General features: G+C 50.7%; 8 protein-coding genes across 8 annotated transcripts; 5 read left to right on the top strand and 3 right to left on the bottom strand.

The window, feature by feature from the left end:
- Positions 1-488: 488 nt before the first annotated feature.
- On the top strand, positions 489-1,613 carry T069G_09059 (uncharacterized protein; the record flags this gene model as incomplete). The annotated part of the gene is made up of 2 exons (XM_056176269.1): positions 489-1,031; positions 1,098-1,613. The coding sequence occupies 2 exons, from the start codon at positions 489-491 to the stop codon at positions 1,611-1,613; spliced, it is 1,059 nt and encodes a 352-aa protein (XP_056024747.1).
- A 1,336-nt stretch (positions 1,614-2,949) lies between these two features.
- T069G_09058 (glycolipid 2-alpha-mannosyltransferase domain-containing protein) lies at positions 2,950-3,953 on the top strand (the record flags this gene model as incomplete). The annotated part of the gene is made up of 3 exons (XM_056176268.1): positions 2,950-3,258; positions 3,310-3,477; positions 3,555-3,953. The coding sequence occupies 3 exons, from the start codon at positions 2,950-2,952 to the stop codon at positions 3,951-3,953; spliced, it is 876 nt and encodes a 291-aa protein (XP_056024746.1).
- A 9-nt stretch (positions 3,954-3,962) lies between these two features.
- T069G_09057 (glycolipid 2-alpha-mannosyltransferase domain-containing protein) lies at positions 3,963-4,472 on the top strand (the record flags this gene model as incomplete). Its single annotated transcript, XM_056176267.1, has 1 exon — positions 3,963-4,472. The coding sequence occupies one exon, from the start codon at positions 3,963-3,965 to the stop codon at positions 4,470-4,472; it is 510 nt and encodes a 169-aa protein (XP_056024745.1).
- A 1,291-nt stretch (positions 4,473-5,763) lies between these two features.
- On the top strand, positions 5,764-7,348 carry T069G_09056 (nucleotide-sugar transporter domain-containing protein; the record flags this gene model as incomplete). The annotated part of the gene is made up of 4 exons (XM_056176266.1): positions 5,764-5,835; positions 5,911-6,249; positions 6,308-6,994; positions 7,064-7,348. 4 exons carry the CDS (start codon positions 5,764-5,766, stop codon positions 7,346-7,348), a joined length of 1,383 nt encoding a protein of 460 aa, XP_056024744.1.
- Positions 7,349-8,015: 667 nt separating this feature from the next.
- Positions 8,016-9,629, bottom strand: T069G_09055 (nucleotidyl transferase domain-containing protein; the record flags this gene model as incomplete). Its single annotated transcript, XM_056176265.1, has 4 exons — positions 8,016-8,042; positions 8,122-8,217; positions 8,281-9,363; positions 9,558-9,629. 4 exons carry the CDS (start codon positions 9,627-9,629, stop codon positions 8,016-8,018), a joined length of 1,278 nt encoding a protein of 425 aa, XP_056024743.1.
- Positions 9,630-10,417: 788 nt separating this feature from the next.
- Positions 10,418-11,407, bottom strand: T069G_09054 (RNA recognition motif domain-containing protein; the record flags this gene model as incomplete). Its single annotated transcript, XM_056176264.1, has 3 exons — positions 10,418-10,751; positions 10,822-11,299; positions 11,356-11,407. 3 exons carry the CDS (start codon positions 11,405-11,407, stop codon positions 10,418-10,420), a joined length of 864 nt encoding a protein of 287 aa, XP_056024742.1.
- Positions 11,408-13,024: 1,617 nt separating this feature from the next.
- Positions 13,025-16,046, top strand: T069G_09053 (dynamin family domain-containing protein; the record flags this gene model as incomplete). Its single annotated transcript, XM_056176263.1, has 3 exons — positions 13,025-13,205; positions 13,292-14,498; positions 14,564-16,046. 3 exons carry the CDS (start codon positions 13,025-13,027, stop codon positions 16,044-16,046), a joined length of 2,871 nt encoding a protein of 956 aa, XP_056024741.1.
- Positions 16,047-17,736: 1,690 nt separating this feature from the next.
- T069G_09052 (uncharacterized protein) lies at positions 17,737-18,858 on the bottom strand (the record flags this gene model as incomplete). Its single annotated transcript, XM_056176262.1, has 1 exon — positions 17,737-18,858. One exon carries the CDS (start codon positions 18,856-18,858, stop codon positions 17,737-17,739), a length of 1,122 nt encoding a protein of 373 aa, XP_056024740.1.
- Positions 18,859-20,408: the final 1,550 nt, after the last annotated feature.

The raw sequence follows: 20,408 nt of genomic DNA, 5'->3' as shown, positions 1-20,408 counted from the left end.
CCGTACATCGCAATCCGTCCCCAAAAGCCGAGCTCGCGGCGATCCAACCACGAGGCCTGCGCCCACCCAGAATCCGGGGTGATTGGACAATTGGGGCCAAGGGCTTCAGCCACCTCTCGCCGTCGGGACCGGATCATGATGCCATCATGCTTAGGCGCTGTGCTTATGCCGATTGCCGCCTGGCCGAACACCGAATCCGGCTCTCAGCCGGAGCTGGAGTGGGCTGAGAAGAAGCAAAGCAAAACGTCACTCGAGCCGGTCTGCCGGTCCCTCATGCTCATGCGAAAAAAAATTGAATATCTATAAGTCACCGCCCACTTTTTGTCAACACCATAGCCCTTGTATGCTGCCATCGCCATGGTTCCTTGTCTGCAGACTGTGATACCACATGAACGTTTATGAATATTAGTAACCCAGCCTGCACTTGTCTCTTTGAAACAAAAAACTTTTTTTTCTCCTCCATCGATACCCCCACCAGTTCCCGCAAAATGACAAAATCTCACGACCCCCAGAGCGGCCGCATCAAGAAGCTGGTTAGCCGGCTGCTCCATCACTCCAATCCTCACGATACGAGCCCAGACGACTCTGATGCCGACAGTGGCATCGCGACACCTAAATGGCTGGGTTCCTACAAAGTACCAGCCTCGGCAAACTCCAGTTTCTCCGCCCCAAAGCCGTATGGCCGGGACACAGGCATCTCCCTCGAACTCTGGAATTCAGCTTACAACTCCCTCCGCGATGGTCTAAGTACAGCTGGCCTGGTGACTGTCTACGAGTCGATCTTATGCCAGGAACTGCCACATGGCCAGTCCATTGGCGGAATCAACCAGTCCCTCCCACGATCCGATGACGACAGGTTAAGAACTTTGATCACCATCACCGAAGCGGGCTTGAAAAAGTGCCGGACCAAATCTCAAGCAGACGACCAGGCCAAGGCCTTGATTCGGGCTTCCAGGAAGATCATCAAGTCTGTATGGGCAGACTATCCATCTACCGCAGTGGCCTGGTCAGGCATCTGCATACTGACACCGGTAGGATTACCCTGTTACCTATCTACTAGTCTGAACGGTTGGCTAATCAATTATTCTCATTGGTAGCTTCTTCTTGGTGCGACAATAGCAATTGAAGATATGAAGCGCGGTGCCTTGCATGTTCTTGGACGCATCCCATGGTACATGCACCTATCAGAACTGATTATGGCTAGCGCATGGAAGAGCGATGCCGACTTTCTCGAGCAGCGCGACCGAACAAGAGAGCGACTACTCAAATTATACCGCAAGGTCCTCGAATTCGAAATGAATTGCGTATGCGCAGCGGCCAGCAGCTGGAACAATGCCGCGAAAAACGTTGTCGGGTGGCACAAGTTGGGAGCTATGGTGCGCGAGATTGAGGAGCTCGACGTCGAAATCGGTAATCTGATTGTGACCTACATCGACAGGAGAGTTGCAGAGACCATCCGGCGATATAACGAGGATCTGAAGCTGGACGCAAAGGACGAGGGGCCGTGTCCGTTTGCTGCTGATGGATCGAGTTCGAGTGCGCCCTTTCCGCTGGACGCGAGCCACTCGGCAGACGGCATGCCGGGAATGAAGCCGTCGACGGTGAGGGTGTGAGGAATCTTGATTTGGATGAGGAAAAATAATCACTTGCATGATTTAGACAAAAGCGATGTTATTTTTACGTATCTTGGTATTACTAGCGTTACTGTAATGTATACTCACGAGTCATGATGATGAAGCTGTTGTTTTTCGCTGGTGCATTATCCTGGTGCATTATCTCATGGTGATGCGACACATGGCAGTGCGTGCTTGGCCTGCACTGGGAAGAAGAATACAGTATGTAAACCAACTTCTTGCTTACTATTTTGTATCAACCTATTGGGCAGTAGTTGAATGAGGAGAATGACCCCATAGCTTGCCCATAGGTAGACCATCGTGATGATCCTCAATGGGGACGGGACCCTATTCATTTTCTAGGGGACCGCTGCATGATGTCATAGCTCGAAATCTTTCCGATGCACATCTCAAAAAGATCCTTGCCCGCATCTCACGATCTTGGGACCGGCCGCATTAAACTTGTTCCGGCTCTGCCCAATGAACCCGGCGGCTAGTAACGGAAATTGTACTGTAGTGAGATTTGTAGCAGGAGAGCAGAGTAAATGCAATCGTGGTTTGGGTAGAGGTTGGTATATCTAGAGATGCTGGCGGTTTCCTGTATGCTGCGAATGAATACGTTAGTGCCAAGAGATCTATTAATGGGCTCAATGTTCCTTATCCGTAGCAATTTCTTGGCATCCATAGGTACCGTCGTCTCTACTCCTCCTGATGATGAGAGCCATCAATTACCAAGAGAGCAACAGCTATATGTTTTTTTTTTTTTTTTTTTTTTTTTTTTTTAAAAAAAAAGTCTTGCACAAAAAATAGCGGAAATAAAACAGCAATAGAATGGTGCTATAATCTTCTCTCTTGGAGGCCTGTAAAATGACTTTCAGGGTCAATTGTACTGGCCACTCCTCTGCCAACTGCCAGCACTCCTCCTGCTGCCTTTGCACCTCACCAGCTACGTGCCCTTCACCGTTCTTTTCTGCCATCTCCTCTCAACTTTCTTCTTCTTTCTCTTCTTCTCTTCTTCCACCTTTCTTCAACTTTTCTCAATCATTGTTTCAGATTCGACCTCCTGCTCCTTGGATTGCCACCTGATCAACTGTCGTTCACTTTCTCTTCGCCATTCTTCTTTTCGTTCCTCAGCTCACTTCTTGAATTTCTGTCACCTGAGGATTTTTCTACTCTTTTTCTGATTTCTTTCATTTCTACCAACCTTGTGTTCCTGTTTACCCTTCTCTTCTCTTTCATCACAACCCTGCATCGAGCCAGACAACCAACTTGCCAAGTTCCATTTCGACTTTCAAGCTGCCATATCTCCTCCCTCTTATTGGCCGCACGACTCAGCATGGCCAAGAAACGCACTACGACTGCCTCGTCGCCCTGTTGGTACATGCCAATTACCCTGGCTTGGATCTTTCTCTTGGTCCAGATGTCATCGTTCGTGCATGGCCTCGCCATCTCTTCCGCTACTGATCAAAAACCCAGAGCAGCTTTCGTCTCCCTCGCCCATGAGAACGATCTGTCTGCGCTCCTTTCTTCCATCTCCCAACTGGAAGAGACTTTCAATCACCGATACCAATACCACTGGATCTTCTTCAGCACCCAGCCCCTGAGCGAAGAGTTCAGGCAGCAGACTTCGAATGCAACCGGTGCCGTTTGCTTCTACGAAGTCATTTCCGAAGATAGATTGGCATCTCCAAAACAGCCAGCGGCATTCAACACGCTATCGCCGGCTCAGACTGGTGGCCAGTATGTCTCCGAAATTGGCCGACAGGTGCAGTCCCTTGACCAGATATCTCGCTGGAACTCGGGACCATTTGCCAGTGAAAATCGGTTGAGAGATTACGACTGGATTTGGAGAATTGAGCCAGGCGTAAGTCATGCGGTCCATGACCTGCCATCATCTATGAACGACTTGTCTTCTTCATGCTTATGAACGGGCGCACACAGGCTCAGTTTACCCACGACATTACGTTTGACGTGTTCCGCTTTATGCGAGACCACGAGATTGCTTACGGCTTTAACGAGGCCTTGCTGGACAAGGACGAGATACGGACTCATTCACGGCCAGTGATTTCCTTCATCGACAAACACCCAGATTTGCTGCACGCAGACGCGGATTTGTCGTGGCTCTTGGACTACAACGATGGGTCGACTGCTGCGAATATTCGGGGCAACGAGTCTGGGGGCCGCCATCGTATTGGCAACTGGTGGGCTGACTTGATCAGCTTGATGATGCAGGGCAGTCTCAGTCGTCCCGACTACGGTATTGCTGACGGGCAACAGGACAAGAACTACGATAGTGACGCCGATGAAGTGGGATCCCCTGCCGAAGCATTTGCGTCCTAGTTGGGCAACATGTGCAAGACGGGGCTGGAAGGAATGTCACCGACGTTTGACATTGGGTCTCTATCATTCTTTCGAAGCCAAAGCCACCAAGATTTGTTTAATCACCTGGATGCCGCTGGCGACCTTACCAGCCAACCGCTGCGAGACATGGCCGTGCCCACCATCAGTGCCAGCATGTTTCTTCCCCAGAAGAGCGTTTGGAACTATCGCAAAAGGGATGCGCGGCATGCATACCGGCCGAGTCCTCCCGAACACACGCAAAAGCCGAAACTGAAAGTGTTTGAGCACAAGTTGGGGTTCAATCTCAGAGGGCGGAACCGGATGGTTGGACCGCAGAGTCGGGATAGCATCCGGGAACAAGAGAGGAACCCTCACGAGAGCATGGCCGAGTACTTTGTGCTCTGGAACCTCATGGCTCAAGATCTCAGTAGACAGGATGCTATCCCTGGCTTGCAGTCTGGCAACACGGTGATTGACGAGAGGAATTTTTCACTGGGCTCCAAAAAGTCGACTGGCTAGTCTTTTGCATTCTTTTCTTCTTGGACGAGAGCTATGGCAAAGGTGATGAAACAATTGGGTCACGGCTAGGGAATTGCGTATGGGAACTTGGTCATAAGGCATGAGAACAGGGGATTTGGAGTGAGGATTGTAAGGTCAAACTTTTTTCTTCTTTTTCGGACGAAACTGGGTGGTCTGTATCTAGGTGCGTTGCGTGATGCTGTCAAGACATGATAGGTGCGGAGAATATACCCAGAGATTCATTTCAGTTCAATTGCAATCTGCATGTGCTCTTTATTCCGGGGAATCATTCTTGTCTTTCTGTTCGTTTCCATTATTCTACCTTACCAACTTACCTTCCCCTTCCCCTGGTGTCTCAGCATATACATGTAGGCGGGCATTAACGCTGCATGTCTGTCTGATACGCTGGCAATGCAGCCCATAATCGCTGCATCAGATCTTATAGCACCTGCTCGTATTATTTCCTTAGCTGCCCCTGGTTGGGCATCAAGACGGCCAAGAAAATGATGCTCAAGCTCCATCCATCCAAACCACTTTCACTAAACAAGGCCAGGCGGCAAAAAGAGGGGACCAAAGACCCCAATGGATCAACATTCAAGCCTTTTGGGCCCCGCCGATCCGCATCGAGGTGGCAATTCGGCCCCGTTGGAGCCACTGACTTGCGCTGGTTTTTTAGTGGGCTTTGGGGGGTGCTCTGGGGGCTTTGGAGCTGTGAGCTGTAAGCTGTACAGGGGCTTGAGGGGCCATTTCAGGGGCGGGGGAGGGAATGGATCGTTGATGCGGTTTGTGTTGCATTGAGTCATGGATCGGTGGACGGATCGCACGTGGAGAAGAGACGATGTCATGAGAAAAATCACAATTGAATGTTTTCTTGAACCCTTTCTTTTTGGGCATCTTCTGTCTAGATCTGAGCATCTACAGTACACTACAGTACTGAATACTAAGATTTCATTAGCTGAGCTGAGCTGAGCTGAGCTGAGCTTCCCGTCACTTTTAGCAGCCCAGCGTCATAGAGGGCTGAGAGGGGTGTCGCGTGGCCACTGGCCGAAACAAACCACCGCTAACCAGCTCTACCGGAACCTCTACCAGCTTTCCATTCCAACCTCCCGTCTTCTGACATCTTCAACACTACACAATTAGCTGCTCTCAAAGCTTCTCAACAGACAGCTCCTACATAGGCTTCGCTCAGGCTAACCTTCTGGAAGCAATTGATCCGTCGCATCGACACAATACAGTCACACACACACACACAGACAAACAGACAAACATTGCAGTTGCGACTCTGCCCGCCATGGCGGTGCTCGACGGCGGAGGCTCAGCAATCAGAGCTGGCAGCTCTGGCAAGCCAATCTCGCTGATCCTGGTGCGAATTCCCCTTCTCTTTGCTTTCCATGTTCCTTTGAAGACCTTATGATGCTGACTGACACTCTCTCACTAGCTGACTGTCCAAAACTCGGCCTTTATCCTCATCATGCACTACTCGCGCATCATGCCCCCTCCGGGCGACCACCGATACTTTCCCTCGACCGCCGTCTTCCTCCACGAACTCATCAAGCTTGCCGTTTCCCTGACGCTGGCCTTGTACGAAGGCTCCAAGACGCTGGCGCCCAGCACGCCTGCCACGGTGCTGTTTGAGCAGATCTACAATGCCATGTTTGCGGGCGATGGGTGGAAGCTGATTGTGCCGGGCGTGTTTTACACGCTGCAGAATATCCTGCAGTATGTGGCCATTGAGAACCTGGATGCTGTGCATTTTCAGGTTCTGTACCAGCTCAAGGTGAGAATGGTGGCGCTTTGCCATGCTGAATGCTGAATACTGACCCAACTAACCACAGATCCTTACAACGGCGCTATTCAGCGTCTATCTACTGAGCCGCCCCCTCGGCCTCAAGCGCTGGCTCTCGCTTGTTGTCCTTACACTCGGCGTCTCCATCGTCTCTCTACCTGGATCGACCGCCATTGGCAGTGCCTCCAGCTCCAGCCCCCTACTTCACGGCATGCCGGACCACTTCTTCCCTCGATCTGGCCATGAGCTGGGCCACGCCGTCGTCGACGACGCAGCAGCGCATCTCACTCGCCGCTCTGCCACTTACCAAGGCATCGATAACGATCTTCACCCCGTCGAGCCCTCCATGAACTACTCCCTCGGCGTGACTGCAGTTCTCGTCGCGGCGGCGGTTTCTGGGCTTACGGGCGTCTATTTCGAGAAGCTGCTCAAGGAGAGTCCCTCTCAAGCTAGCGTGTGGGTGCGCAATCTACAGCTGAGCTTCTATTCCATGATTGCTGCTCTTATTGGCGGTGTCATGTGGCAGGACGGCGCTGGGATTCGCGAGCATGGCTTTTTCGAGGGCTACAATGCGGTTGTGTGGGCGACGGTCGTGTTGCAGGCGGCTGGAGGCTTGCTGGCCAGCCTGGTCATTCGCGATGCCGACAACATTATCAAGAATTTTGCGACGAGTATTAGCATTATACTGAGCTTTCTCGTCAGCGTGTGGGTCTTTGAATTCAAAGTGACACTCACGGTACGTTTGCCCCCCTTCGAATCCCGAGGTTGGATTACAAGTTTTGCTAACAAAGAATGAATTTTGCAGTTTCTTCTGGGCACGATGCTTGTGCTGCTCGCAACGTACTTGTATAGCGTATCAGAGGAGAAATTCGCTCGAAACCGCCCGCCCGCGATCCGCGTCGCAACCTTTGAGAAGCCCGCCATCGAACGCCTTCTAACACCGGTGGGCACACCCCGCTTGGGGCCCTCGAAACACTTTAAATCCGTCGAGCCGTTTGATGTCAAGGGCTTGGGTTCGACGTCCAGCAGGCCCAGTAGTCCTATGTTTGCCCGGCCGGCGAGTCGTCTGGCTTCGCAAAAGGAGCTGTGATGTATCCGACAATTTGGCTGTTCTTCACAACGAATATTTCTTGTTTTTTTGGGCTAGTGACATACTTTTCTTTCTTCTCTTTTTTGGGTGTATTAAGCAGGAATTAGGCTACGGATATGGTGCATATAGAAGGGGATCATTTGAGGCTTTGAAAAGCAGGCCGCTCTTGGCACATGGAAGCGATGGAGGATCTTAGAAGAGGACATTTGAAAAATGCATTAGATTGCAAATATACCCAACCCCCTTTTTTGTACATGGGGGCGAGTGTTGAGGATGGTACCTGGGTCGACATGATGCATATATGAAACAGCAATGAAAAACACCAATTCACCTTAAGGCACTCCACTCCCCATTACCGCTCCCCTTAGCATATTTTGTGATGTCTTGTAACGATACTCGATCATACGAATAACACCGGTCTCTCTTCAACATTAATATTCTATGGCGTTGTCCCAAACACCTGCCCACCTGCGTGAGGCCTAGGAATAGAATGCATAACATCATTACAGTTAGGGAATCACTTTGTTTTTTTTTTTTGGATTATTTCTTTGGTGTTAAGAAGTCCCCCTTCCCCCGACCCCCTTTTTTATATCCCGTGAAAAAAAATTCAATCGCAGACATGCTTGTTGCTGTTGTCTATCACACGCTAACTTCTTGGAAACGCTCTTTACATGATGACTTCGTTGGTGACGTCCTAAATAGGGGGAAAGGAGGGTCAGTATGAATCACTCGCTGAGTTGGGATAAAGGGGGTTCGAAGAAAAAGAAACTTACCCGCTTCAGCTCCTTGTATGGCAGGCAGACGCAGTTCTGCACGCGGACCTCGTCGCCAACACCGCAGTCCTTGCCCAGGATGGAGATGCTCTGGACCTTGACGCCGTTCTTGATGATGCTGGTGGAGTGGCTGCCGGCAGGGGTAGGTGAACCCTCGACACGAGCCCAGGCGCCGACACGGCTGCCCCAGCCGATGATGGAGTAGAGCACGCAGGCGTCGTGCTTAATCTCAGAGTCCTCGAGCACGATGCTCTCCTTGACACGGGCACCGGCGCCGACGACGACTCGGGGTCCGATGCTGACGTTGGGGCCGAGCTTGGCCGTGGGGTGGACGTCGGCGGTTGGGTGGATGAAGACGGGGGGAACGATGTTGGCGCTGGCGGGGGCAAGCTCCTCGCTGCCGGTCTGCCAGGCCTTTTGCAGGTACAGGGCGTTGGCGGGCACGGCCGAGCCAGCCGTCTTGATCTGGCGCCAAAAGTCCTTGGTCTCGTACACGTAGAACTGCTTGCTGTCGGCCATGTCGCCGAGAATGTCCTGCTCGAGGCGGATGACCTCCTTCTTGTCCTCGTCGTCGTCGTCGTCGGCCACGGCGCGGGGCATCCTGAAGTGGTCGAGGTTGTCCGAGGACGGGTACGAGACGAGGCGGGGCCGGTCGGTGCGGCGCTTGATGGCGGATCGGATGGAGGGGAAGATTGCGTCGGTGGAGAAGAGGTAGACGCCGCAGTTGATGAGGTTGCTGATGTGCGACTCGGGCTTCTCGACGTAGTGCAGCACGCGGCGGGTGTGCGAGTCGGAGACGATGCAGCCAAAGTTGGAGGCGGCCTCGTTGCTGACGCGGGTGCCCAGGATGACGGCCTCAGCATCTCGCTCCATGAAGAGCTTGAGCATCTCCTCGAGAGGGAACGAGCAGCACACGTCGGCGTTGAGGACGAAGAGGCGCTCGGGGCGGCCCTTTAGGATGGCATCGCGGAAGTGGTACAGGCCGCCCGCGGTGCCTAGGGCCTCGTACTCGCGCAGGTATCGCAGGTTGATGCCGGGGAACTCCCGGGCCGAGTCCTTGATGAAGTCGCGGAAGACAGACTCATCGTAGTAGCCGATGATGTAGACCTCCTGGATCTGCTTGACGCGCGCAACGGCGTCGAGGCAGTGCCAGATGATGGGGTGGCCAGCAACGTCGAAGAGCGGCTTGGGGAGGTCGAGAGACAAAGGGCGGAATCGAGTGCCGCGAGAAGGACCACCGACCTAGACAGGAGAAAAAAAGAAGGGAATATGTTAGCTGTTGTTGTTTGTAATGCGAAATAGTGAGGTTGCACGGCGGTGTGCGCTTAGAGCCAGCTGTCCAGAGCTCATTGAAGCGCAACAAACAGGAGCATCTAGACAGGAGTAGGGATAGGAATTGGAAAAAGAAAACAAAAAGAAAAAGGGTTATTCTTTACCAAGATCACAGCCTTGGTGGCAGCGCCCACCGGAGTGGCAGAACGATGCGGCAAGGGGACGTGGAGAGACATTGTTGGGAGGTTTGGAGCTTGGAGCGGGAGAGAGAGGGGGAGGGGTATCACTGATATTGGCGGGATGAGATTATGAGCTTCAGCTTCAGAACAGCTGCAAAGAAGCGCAGAACAGAGCAGCAGCGCCAGACAAATGAGGAGAAAGAAATAACACCAAGTCGCTCGTCCACAATGCAGAGAGAGGGAATCTTTGGGCCGGCGAATTGGCGGGAGGCAAGGCGGTGGAGCGGCTGCTGCACGACTGACTTTCTCGTGGTCACGATTTGCTGGGATGACAGGGGTGAAGATCAATGGTTGGAGGAGAGGCGGGATATGCAATTAAACGAGTTGAGGGGCGGGAAAAGGGTCCAAATTCCAAGCCAGACCAGCATGGCGGGACAAGAGAATGCCGCACGTGGTGGCCGGTTCCTGAAGCTAAGGATGCAAATGGTTTGAACTCTCTTATTACTGTGCTTCGTAATATTAGATAATACAACCGAGGGCATCAGCATCATCATCAGTCACAAAGAAGGGCTGCAGTGGCATCGTCGTGTTTTCTTTCGCTGCTGCTATAATACGAGAGGCATGAGACGAGACAAGACAGGCCGTCTCCCTCTTTTCCACCTTTTGTTGTTGTGTTCGTTCGTTGTTATAGATAAGAAACAAATACATCAGAAGAAGAGAATTCAGACATCATGTATCAATCAGCATTACTGTGTGTGGCCTTGTCCATAGGTAGCCAGTCTCCCCTTTTCCAATTTTCCAAATTTCAGTCGTACTGCAGTCGCTCAACTCAACCAGTCCGCTACCTACTCGGCGGTCCTCTGGCGCCAGTTGTTGGATCCCATGGCTCTGGCCGGTGGCGGTGCTCCGCCCTCAGTTCGGGGGGTGTTGGAGGATCGCCATCCGCGTCCCTGGCCGCCGTTGTTGCGGTCTGATGTCGCATTGGGGCGGGTGGACTGTCTGTCCGTCCTCTTGGCCAGGGAGACCTTGAGCACGCCTCCGTCGTACTGGGCACCATCCAGGGCCTGCATGGCGGCCTCGGCCTCTTCTTTGGTCTCAAAGTCCACGAAGCAGTAGTAGTAGGTTCCAGCGGGGCTGCGAGTGCTCTCATGGGGGGTGATGCGCTTGCCAATGTATGAGCTGTTCTCATCATTAGCTATAATGAAATAAACGCTGAGTGAGTGAGTTGGTGGGTGAGTGAGTGACGTACGGGTTGAATCCAGTGAAAATGTCCATAACCTCCTGGTTGTTCTGCTCCTGGTCCAGGTTCTTGGCCAGTCCTCCAACGTACAGTCGCTTTCCCTGAGACTCATCGGCCACCTCGTCGGAGCGGTTGAAGTCTCTTCGGGGCCTCTGCTCCCTAGGCTCGCTCTGGAACTGCTGCTGGCCATCGTCGCCAGAGGGGGATCTCCAGTCACCCCCGCGCTGGAAGGTAGACCGGCCGTCTCCATTGCGCTTCTTCCTAGGCTCGCATGGACCGACCTTGACCTCACGGCCACGGAGACTTGCCCTGAGATCAGTCAGAGCTCGCTCAGCGGTGGCCCGCTCGGCAAAGTCCACAAAGCAGTAGCCCGGGTTGCGAGCGCTGACGGGGTCGACAGAGACGTGGATGTTCTCAATGTCGTCGAAGCCATTCTGGAGCAGAAACTCCTCAATGTCCTGCGACTTGAGGACGTAGTGGAGATTGCCTGTTACCGGTCAGTCAGTATTGGGGGTCCATCAGATCGAGAGAGAGTTGCCGCGCCTAAGTAGATGCGCCGGCCCTCAGCCAAGGCGTCGTTCCCTGCAGCGTCCATGATGATGTGGTATTCTGAGCCTAAGTAACCGGGAGATGAGATGACAAGACAGAAAGGAGAACCTCAAGGTATTGCTACTGGCTACTCCTATGAGGCTGTAAAGTCTACGGTTGGGTTGAGCTAAGAGCCGATGGCTGAAGACTAATTTCTCTTGGATCAGTTTTTTTTTTTTTTTTTTTTTTTCTTCCCCAAGGCGGTGGTGCAGGTACAAGAGTACTTCAGTAGCCTTGCTGAGTGCTACGCTGGAACTGGAGTTGCAGTAGGGATTGCGCAGTGGGAAAGGCAGATTTAGGGAAATTGAGATTGTAAACTTGTTCAAAATTGCAGAAACTACAATAAAGACTGTCACAATACATCATTGAACATGAAGACAGCGGCCCAACCGGTGGATGATCATCTCTTAAGCATCGCAGGATTTGTCTTGTGATCGAGGTACATGTACTTGGTACTCCGTATGGCGGCCACTGAAAATTACACGGCACGCAGAGTCGAGGTACTAACGGAGCAAAGGCAGAGCACAAGATCCACTGGCCACAGCACTAGGCGCTTCTCAGTAAAAGCTTTGTGGGCGGCAATGGAGCCTCAATTGCTTCTTGTCAGGGGCAGCTGCTGAAAAGCCTCACAATACTAAGGTGGACTAGTAGCTGTGTTTATGTGCCTGACTAGGTAGGTAGATTTACATCAATCACATCAGTTGATATTGAGCTGTCATTGTCACAGCACAACAGCTTAACGACTCAAAGTCATACAAGCTATTACAGGGTATCCTATAGACAGGCAGAATCCAAGGCTTGATCAGTAAAGTACAGCAAGTGGTGAAACGCAGGTCACGTGGCCCCAAGTATTCTGTACTTTGTACTTGTACCTGAAGCTTCGAGCCCAGCCCCCCTTTTTTGGGCAAAGGCTCAAGCTCTCTCTCTCTCTTGTACTTTAGCTTTCATGTTTGAGCTTCAGACGGCATTCACTTCTGTTAGCACGGCGACGCTACAGAGCTCAGAAATCCGTCAATTTATTAGTGAGTCTCGCTTCTTTTTTTGTCCGTGTCTCTAACAGGAGTCAATGGCCTGTTTTGTACCTTCATTTGTTCCTTGTACCATCTACAGCTGGCTGACGGTTGAACCAGGCACCGCTGCCTCTATCAAGCATTAACATTCACACCAACCCCTGTAGGCCGATGGGGCAGCAACAAAACGCCATCAATTCGTTGGCTAGGTGAATTGATATCAGTTGCCAACATCAGCATCAGCATCAACGTTTTTCCACGTCTGAGCTCAAGGTCATTCATTCACTTTCGCCTTCACTTTCATCTCGTCTTGGGCCGTTTGCTCATTAATTTCACTTCGTTTTCTTATTCTTTCTTCTTTTAATACCCATTTATCGCCGTATCCTTTGCCTAATCACTTCCTTTCTTTTCCTTTCCCTTCTTCACCTTCTTTCCTTCCTCTACGCTCCCATCGCCATCTGGATTCACCTTGGCCATCTTCCACATGTCACCAACGACCATCTGAATCATCATCTGAATCAAGCGTTTCCCATCAGCGAAGCCGAATCTCGTCAATGTCTGACGAAACTCAAATTTCCAAGACGGACTAGGACTCCTCTGAGGATCTCATCATCATGGCAAGCCGCCGTGTTCGCAGAGCACCAGCCCAGACATCAATCCGGGTGAAGCCTGAGCCAATGCCAAACTCGTATGCCAACAGCGTCACTGATTTCGGCACAAATGGTGACGATGCCGTGGATCACCCCGAGTTTCATCAGTTGTCCAAGGCTGGTCGTGGAAACAGATCTAATGCTCGTGAGTCTCATTGTGGATGCCCATCATGAGAATCCCTTTCATCATATCATATCGTATCATATCATGCTGACTTTTTCATCTCCTAGCTGCGCCTAGTGAGCGTACCGTAGCGTCAGAACATACCACAGAGCCCATCTTCAGAGAAGTTAGAGCCAGAACCGTGGTGGCAACTACCACTGTGCCTGTTGCAGGCAGTCCCAGAAACATGGACGAGAGCTTCTTCCACACTTCGTTTCAGGACATTGGCAAGAAACTCAAAGCTTGCAATGACACCTTGGGAGAGCTCCAGCAGCTTGGCGTCTCTCATGATGTGCAACTCCCCGAGCTTGTCCTTGTCGGCGATCAGTCGGCGGGCAAGTCCAGTCTCATGTCAGGCCTCGCCAACCTAGATCTGCCTCGGAGCGAGGGCGCATGCACTCGATGCCCTCTGCACATTCGCGTTTCCCGCAATTCCGAATGGTCCTGTCGAGTTTGGCTCCGCAAAGAATACTCGTATGGGCCAACCCCCAACCGCCCCATTCATGAATCTGATGTCACGAAGCATGACCCCTTCTTTCCCTGGAGAAAGCTACCTAGCACTGCTGTTTTGGAGTTCAAAACTATGCACGACAAGAGCGAAATCGAAGAGGTCTTGCGCTGGGCTCAGATTGCCATCTTGAATGATGACAAGCCTCCCGTTCTCTTTGTCCCCGGACGAGGCTCCATTGCCATGAATACGCCCATCGACAAGGCAGCAGAGGAGACTTTGGCGAAGTTCTCCCCCAACGTTGTTTCTCTGGAGATAAAGGGCCCTGACTTGCCTGATTTGTCCTTTTACGACATGCCGGGCATTTTCCAGAATCCCGCCGATGCCAACGACGAGTACCTGGTCAACGTAGTTCGAAACCTCTCGAGCGCCTACATCCAGCACCCCTCTGCCATCATTATTTGTGCCATGCCTATGAATAGTGACGCTGAGAATTCGGCAACCTTCGGCCTCACCCGCAGGTTGCAAGCTAAGGACAGGACCATTGGCGTGCTGACCAAGGCAGATCTCTTACCTGACGGTGGAAATCATACCCAGTGGCTCGAAATCATGAAGGGGCAAGCTCACTCAACCGGCTTAGGGTATTTCATAACCTCCCGCCCCCAGGGTAAGGACTTGGATGAATTGAAAAAGTGGGAGGAAAGGATGTTCGAGGACGAGTCTGTAGATAAATGGCCCGGTGCATTCCATGCATTTGTCGACCGCTGTGGCGTGGAAAGGCTCAAGGCTTTTCTCTCAGAGCGGCTTGGCGAGGAATTTGCGAAGAGGTAAGAATGAATCAATTCACAAGAACTCAAATTTGGTATCTGGCTGCTAACGTTGACACCTCTAGTTTGCCAAACATCAAACACAAAGTCAAATACCATCTCGACAAAGTCACCCGACAGCTGGCCAACCTTCCTGAGCTCCCCCACAATGTTGAGCTAGAGATTCAGACATGCCTCAACAGCTTTGCTGATAGTGCGCGGCTCAAGATTGACGAGTTTGCAGCTCGTATAAACAGCTTGCCAACCAACTTTCGAGACTGCCTCTTGGAGATTAAACCCAAGTTTATTCTCAAGGATCGCACCGATATTCAAGTGGTGGAGCTTATGGACGATGATGAGTCCGATGCGGCCTCTGTCGGCACTGCCACAACAAGCTTCGTCACTCCCTCGAAGCGACGAAATACAGCACCGCAAGCAACGCCATCGAATAAGCGGACGAGAACGGATTATCCAGTCAACGGGACACCGAGCTCGGTCAAGCCCGAGGAAGCCGGCTTTGCTAATGGCAACAGCTTTGGCCCTCCTCATCCTGCACCGCCGCCACAGAAGCAACTTCTCCCGGAACCATTTACGGAATTCAGTGATGTTGGTCGGGCATTCCGTACACTGCGAGAAGTAAAGGAGGAGATCCAGGCCAAGATGAAGGCAGGCATGCCGAGCATCATCCCACCGGATGTGTACAACGATTTGGCCATGGAGTCCATCAGACCGTGGAATCGGCCCACCAGCGTGTATCTGAGAGAAGTAATTCGGCAGCTTCAAGCCGAGCTCGATTCGGCGCTGAATCAGTCCCTCGAGAATCTCAAGAAGCGGTTCATATACACAGAAGCTAAGCGGCACCTCAAGAGCTGCCTGGATGAGCACTGGAAAACGACGCAAAAAGAACTCGAGGCGCTCTACAGTGATGAGGCAGAAAGAGTCATGACATACAACACGGAAGCATTTGATCAGTGTCTCAAAAGCGAGCGAGCCGTGCTGACTCGGTTCCGACATTATATGAGAATGAAGGGAGCGGGCTACGCACAAAAGAACCTCGTGCCGTGGGAAGTGTTAACGGAGGAAAAGCAGATCCTGGAGGTCAAGCGACGGGAAGCGGAGCAAACCAAACTGAAGCCGGATGATTTCGAGCGAGAGGTTGAGGTTGTTGCGTATGTTAGGGGATACTATAAACTAGCTGCCCTACGATACTCCGACGCCGTGACGCAGCGCATCGTCTGCCGCATGATTCCCGCGATCCGACGACAGCTTCGCAACTATCTCGACGACAAGCTTGGCGTGCGCGGTTCAAACTCGGTGAGTGTCTACGAGAAGCTCATGGATGAGGACGCGGCGACGGCGAATAAGCGCGAGGAGCTCAAGAGCGAGCAGGGCAAGTTTATCCAGGCGCTGCAGAGCATAGAGGACCTTGAGTCGGGGAAGCTGTCGGACACGGCGAGTGTGATTGAGTATGGCGGCGGCGGCGGCATGCAGACTGAACTTGTGCTGCCTCGACGCGAGTCTGATGCGACGATGGAGAATGATGTTCACTATGATAATGATGAGGCGTAGGGTTTGGTGTTGAGTTTTTGTGAGACAATCTGTGTCTGTTTTTATTGCAGTAGATAGACCTTGAGTTAGTAATTTACCTAGGTAGCTGTCAATTTAATTCAGTGTCATCAACAAAGACTTCTTAAGATCACCTGAATTGGGCTCCAACGGAAACCAGATTGTCATAGGGGCAAGGTTCTACATACCTATGTAAAGTTGACCAAGATTGATGATGCCATCTCATCTACTACCCTCCATCATTATTGTTGTCTTTGTGCTCTTGCAACTGCAAATATCCCTCAATGGCCGTATACGTTCCTCTGTCTGTAAGTCAGCCCCTTGGCCCAATTCGTCGACGGGATACTTCTTATCGCTCTTGATAACTTGAGCCCTCCGTCAGAGGGACGATGGCATCTGAGGGGTGTGTAAAGGATGGATCCTGAGCGTAGACGTCTGACCACCATCCATATTTCTTTTATTTCTTACATCTTGCGATATAAAATGAACATCTAAATGCAGTGGTAATGATGAAAGGAACACAACACCCAAAGATATGGGGGCTAGATATCAAGAGTACAGTTGACTGTATTCTTACGAGTTCTAGACTGGGATGGCAACAATGCTATCTGGTATCTGAAATATCGTCTCTATTCTCTCTCGCCTTTTCCATTTTCCATGTTTCGTGTCAGTAATACCTGAGTAAGAATACTTTCCTCCAGCCTGATCCATACAGCTTGTTCTAGGCTCAACAGAACGACAGGGTTAATACAGTGTCTATTGGGCCAAGCGGTTGCACGGAGTTACTTGTGGAGGACTTTATTATGATGGCTCCAGTAATGCTTGATAGATACTGGAGGTTTCAAGCTTCTCGCATGCTCAGCCACGGGAGGATCAGTCAGTCTCGTATCTAGAGAGGCTAGTCGATCGCGGCTCGTCTCTGCCAACGGACTCATCGTTGGTTCTATCAAGCGGGCCATGCCGCTCGGTCGGACATATTATTTGACGGCTCTCGGTCCCCTAATCTTTGTGAAAATCAAGGTTAAACCGATTAGCTCCCGTTAGCCAGGCGGCCCGGCGGTCTGGCTTCCTTTGGACAACGGCCCGCATTCTGATGGAGGCTATATCCACATTAAAACCCGTGTTGATGCCTTCACATATGTTGTCTATAAAACATAGCAGTAGAGTTATACTCTAAACGCATTGAGTTATAATATATCTAAGAAAAATATTAACTGCCAAACTACAGCAAGTAGAAGTATCCTGGAAATTCCGATACGTCGTATTTCTAACTCCGCCATCCTTCAAAAGATTCAGTATACATCTCAGGGGCTTCGTCTGTGATGTGTTGGAATACGGATATATAAAGCTCTTTTTCTTCCCCTTTCTCACAATATCCCACTGAACAGTTAGACTTCAAGAATTACACACCTGCCAATTATCTTTACAAGATACTTGACCTCCTACAATTGCCAAACCAGTCTTACAACGCCAGCACCAAAGCACCATGCAGCTCAACATTGCTTCTGTTGCTTCTTTTCTTGCCGCCCAGTTTCTTTTAGCTGGAGCAACTTCCATTACATACTGTACCACCGGCTCTTGTCAAACCAACAGCGGTCCGTCAAAGAACTAGCTATTTCTCCTTATCCATTACTTCATCAAGAGACTTTGATGAAATGGGACTCAAAGCTTCTTCGTTTGTTGTTATGCGTCATTAAAATTTCTTCACAATCATTGTCGTATATGTCCAATCCTTATCAGTAAGGGGAAAGAATAGGTGAGAATCCTCGCTTCGAGTCATGTAGTCTACTCGGTAGTAATAGGGCGAGCTGCAGGGGTAGATATCGCCGTTGCTATCCCACTGGTACCCCCAATCCCAGTTCCTTTGATCAGTCTTGATAAAGCGCATGACCTCCTCTTGTGTTGCCACGTTTGCTGCCCGATCACCTGTATCACTGACCTTCCAGTTGTTCAAAACAAGCACTGGGGTGTTGAACTTATCGCTCAGGTGGAGGATGGTCATATTGGAGCTCAACTGAGGCTTCATCTCTTGAATAAACGACACTAGGTTTCGGCGGATGGCCTTGTTGTTGGAGTCGAACCATCCGGCTCCAAAGCGATCGACTATCTCTTCTTGTTTATCGCCATCCCACTGCGCCAGAAATTTCCCATCGGCGTCGTACCAAACCAATGAGCCTTGCTTCGGAAGACCATTGGAGGGGAGCTCGGAACCATCCGTCCCAAAGCTTGGCGTGGGACTCAACCCACGAATGGAAATATAACGGTACAGATTAATGACCTGAGGTTCTGGAAAAGTGAAAGTAAACAACTCCTTCACCTCTCTGTCCATTGTACCCCCGTGCGCACATCCTTTGATGATATCACTAACGTTGTACAAGAAAGACCCGACATTGGGCACAAAGTATTCGGTAATCTTGAGTATATTTTCATCCATGTAAGCTCGATACATGATAATTTCATTAGTATTTCGCTCATCAACACCAAGGGATGCGGCGTCTCCTAGGTAAAGCACCCTGGAGTGAGACTTGCTGTCGTCCGTTTGGGATATGTCATGTGTTGATTGACCGGCGAGAAGCAGTCCTATAATTCCAATTGTCCAGCTTGTTGAGCTCAACGATGGCGGCAAAGCAAAGCCCGCGGTTCCCAGAAGAGCTGCGTAGAGACCAGCACCTGCCATGCCCTTGTTGGTGCCTCTCCTTTTGTTGCCGCTTTTTTGAATCGTCACAGAGATGATGGCGGGCGCAATATCTCCATGATCAAGACCAGTGTCGTTTACTACCTTGGTATAAGGCCCTGGGCTAGATTGAGGTGCCATGGTATAGATGCACGATGCACGGGACTGATGTCTTCTTGAAGAACAGAATAACAACTCCGTGTGACTCTTTCATATCACGTACCGCGAGGCCAGGGTTTATATTCCGACATCTTTAAATCAAGAACAGCACACAAAAATCGTATATAGTAGTGTCAGCATACTCTATTTAAGCCCGATCGTATGTTTGTGAGGCCCATTTTTAGTGGCCAAACAAAGGCAATGAAGATGCTTAGCACACACGATACCACGAAATAATGTTTGATAGGCGGCCTCGTTTCATGGCCCATTCAAATCTCACATCTCAGCCAGCCACGAAGATGACCCCGCCAGCTACCCCGCCTGGTAGTATAGCAGCTGAAATGCAACGATGTATCTGATGCTTATTCCATCGGTTTTGAATGAGTATTGGGTAGTTGGAGTCGACGCCTTGACACAAGCGTGCTATAAACAGAGTTAGAATGATGTTAGAGGACATGGGTGATGTTGACATAGCACAAAATAGAATCCTTGAATAGCAGTTGCAATAGTTATAGTCAAGGTTTAATGTAGTAAATCTATCTGTAAGAGTATTAAGAAGCTGCAGCTGACGTAGAAGTTGTAGTTTCTGTAGACCTTGTAGTTTTCACAGAAGTTATTTCTATAAAAATAAAGTCGTGTCCGTGTTTCCTTCGTAGTAAGTCATTGCTCTACTCCATACTACCCACTGAGAGTCTTTATCCAGCTAACTTTCATAATTCAGTACAATTGTGACCAGGAGCAAAATATGTACTCTCAATGGCTACATCGGCGCCGTAACCTCAAGCGAAATTGCCATCTACACCGGCAACTTCTACGGCTGCCCGTGTACCCCCACCCCGATCTGCATCCTGCCACCTCCGGTCCATCCTCCGTCGCCGCCTCCGCCTCCAGTCACGCATGAGGCGGATATCATGATCGGCTCCGGCAACGAGTACTCCAACAACGTTTGAGCCGGTTCATGGAGTGCCTTTAAACTAGTGATTATTCCTACCTGACAGCATGAGCGAACGTGCGCCAATTGCGTCGGCTTATTCTATTTCGAGCTACAGAACTTGCCGTCCTTCAATGTCGACACGTTACCAACAGCAAACATTCGGGAACATGAACTGTCTATAACTTATCAGAGATGATACATACATGCAAAGGAATAACATGCCAAGTTGAGCTGCATACCCGTACACTGTAGCAATGGGTCTTGTACTAGTAAGTTTTAGTCGTATACGAGGTGAGATAGTATAAAAGTGTCCGCCATCCGCTGTTTCGCTCTTTGCATATTTTCCCCTGCTTCTTTGGTCTGAACGTGGAGGCTGGTAATGATATTTTGTCTTATCATTGCGTAACAGACGCATCACTCTGCCACGTTGATTGAGTCGCTCATCTCACAAGTCAACTGAATAATGGAGTCGTAATAGCTTCTCCACAGCTCCAAATTAAATCACGACTCGCCATAGAAACTGCCCCCAATTTTCACGCCGCCTATCAACAGCTGCGATTCATCCGATCCACTAGCAAATCCTGATAAATCCCGAAGA

Source organism: Trichoderma breve, chromosome 6, assembly GCF_028502605.1.
Source record: "Trichoderma breve strain T069 chromosome 6, whole genome shotgun sequence".
NCBI lineage: Eukaryota > Fungi > Ascomycota > Sordariomycetes > Hypocreales > Hypocreaceae > Trichoderma > Trichoderma breve.
Note: the sequence above shows the minus strand (reverse complement) of the source record. Positions and strands in the feature narration are given on the sequence as shown.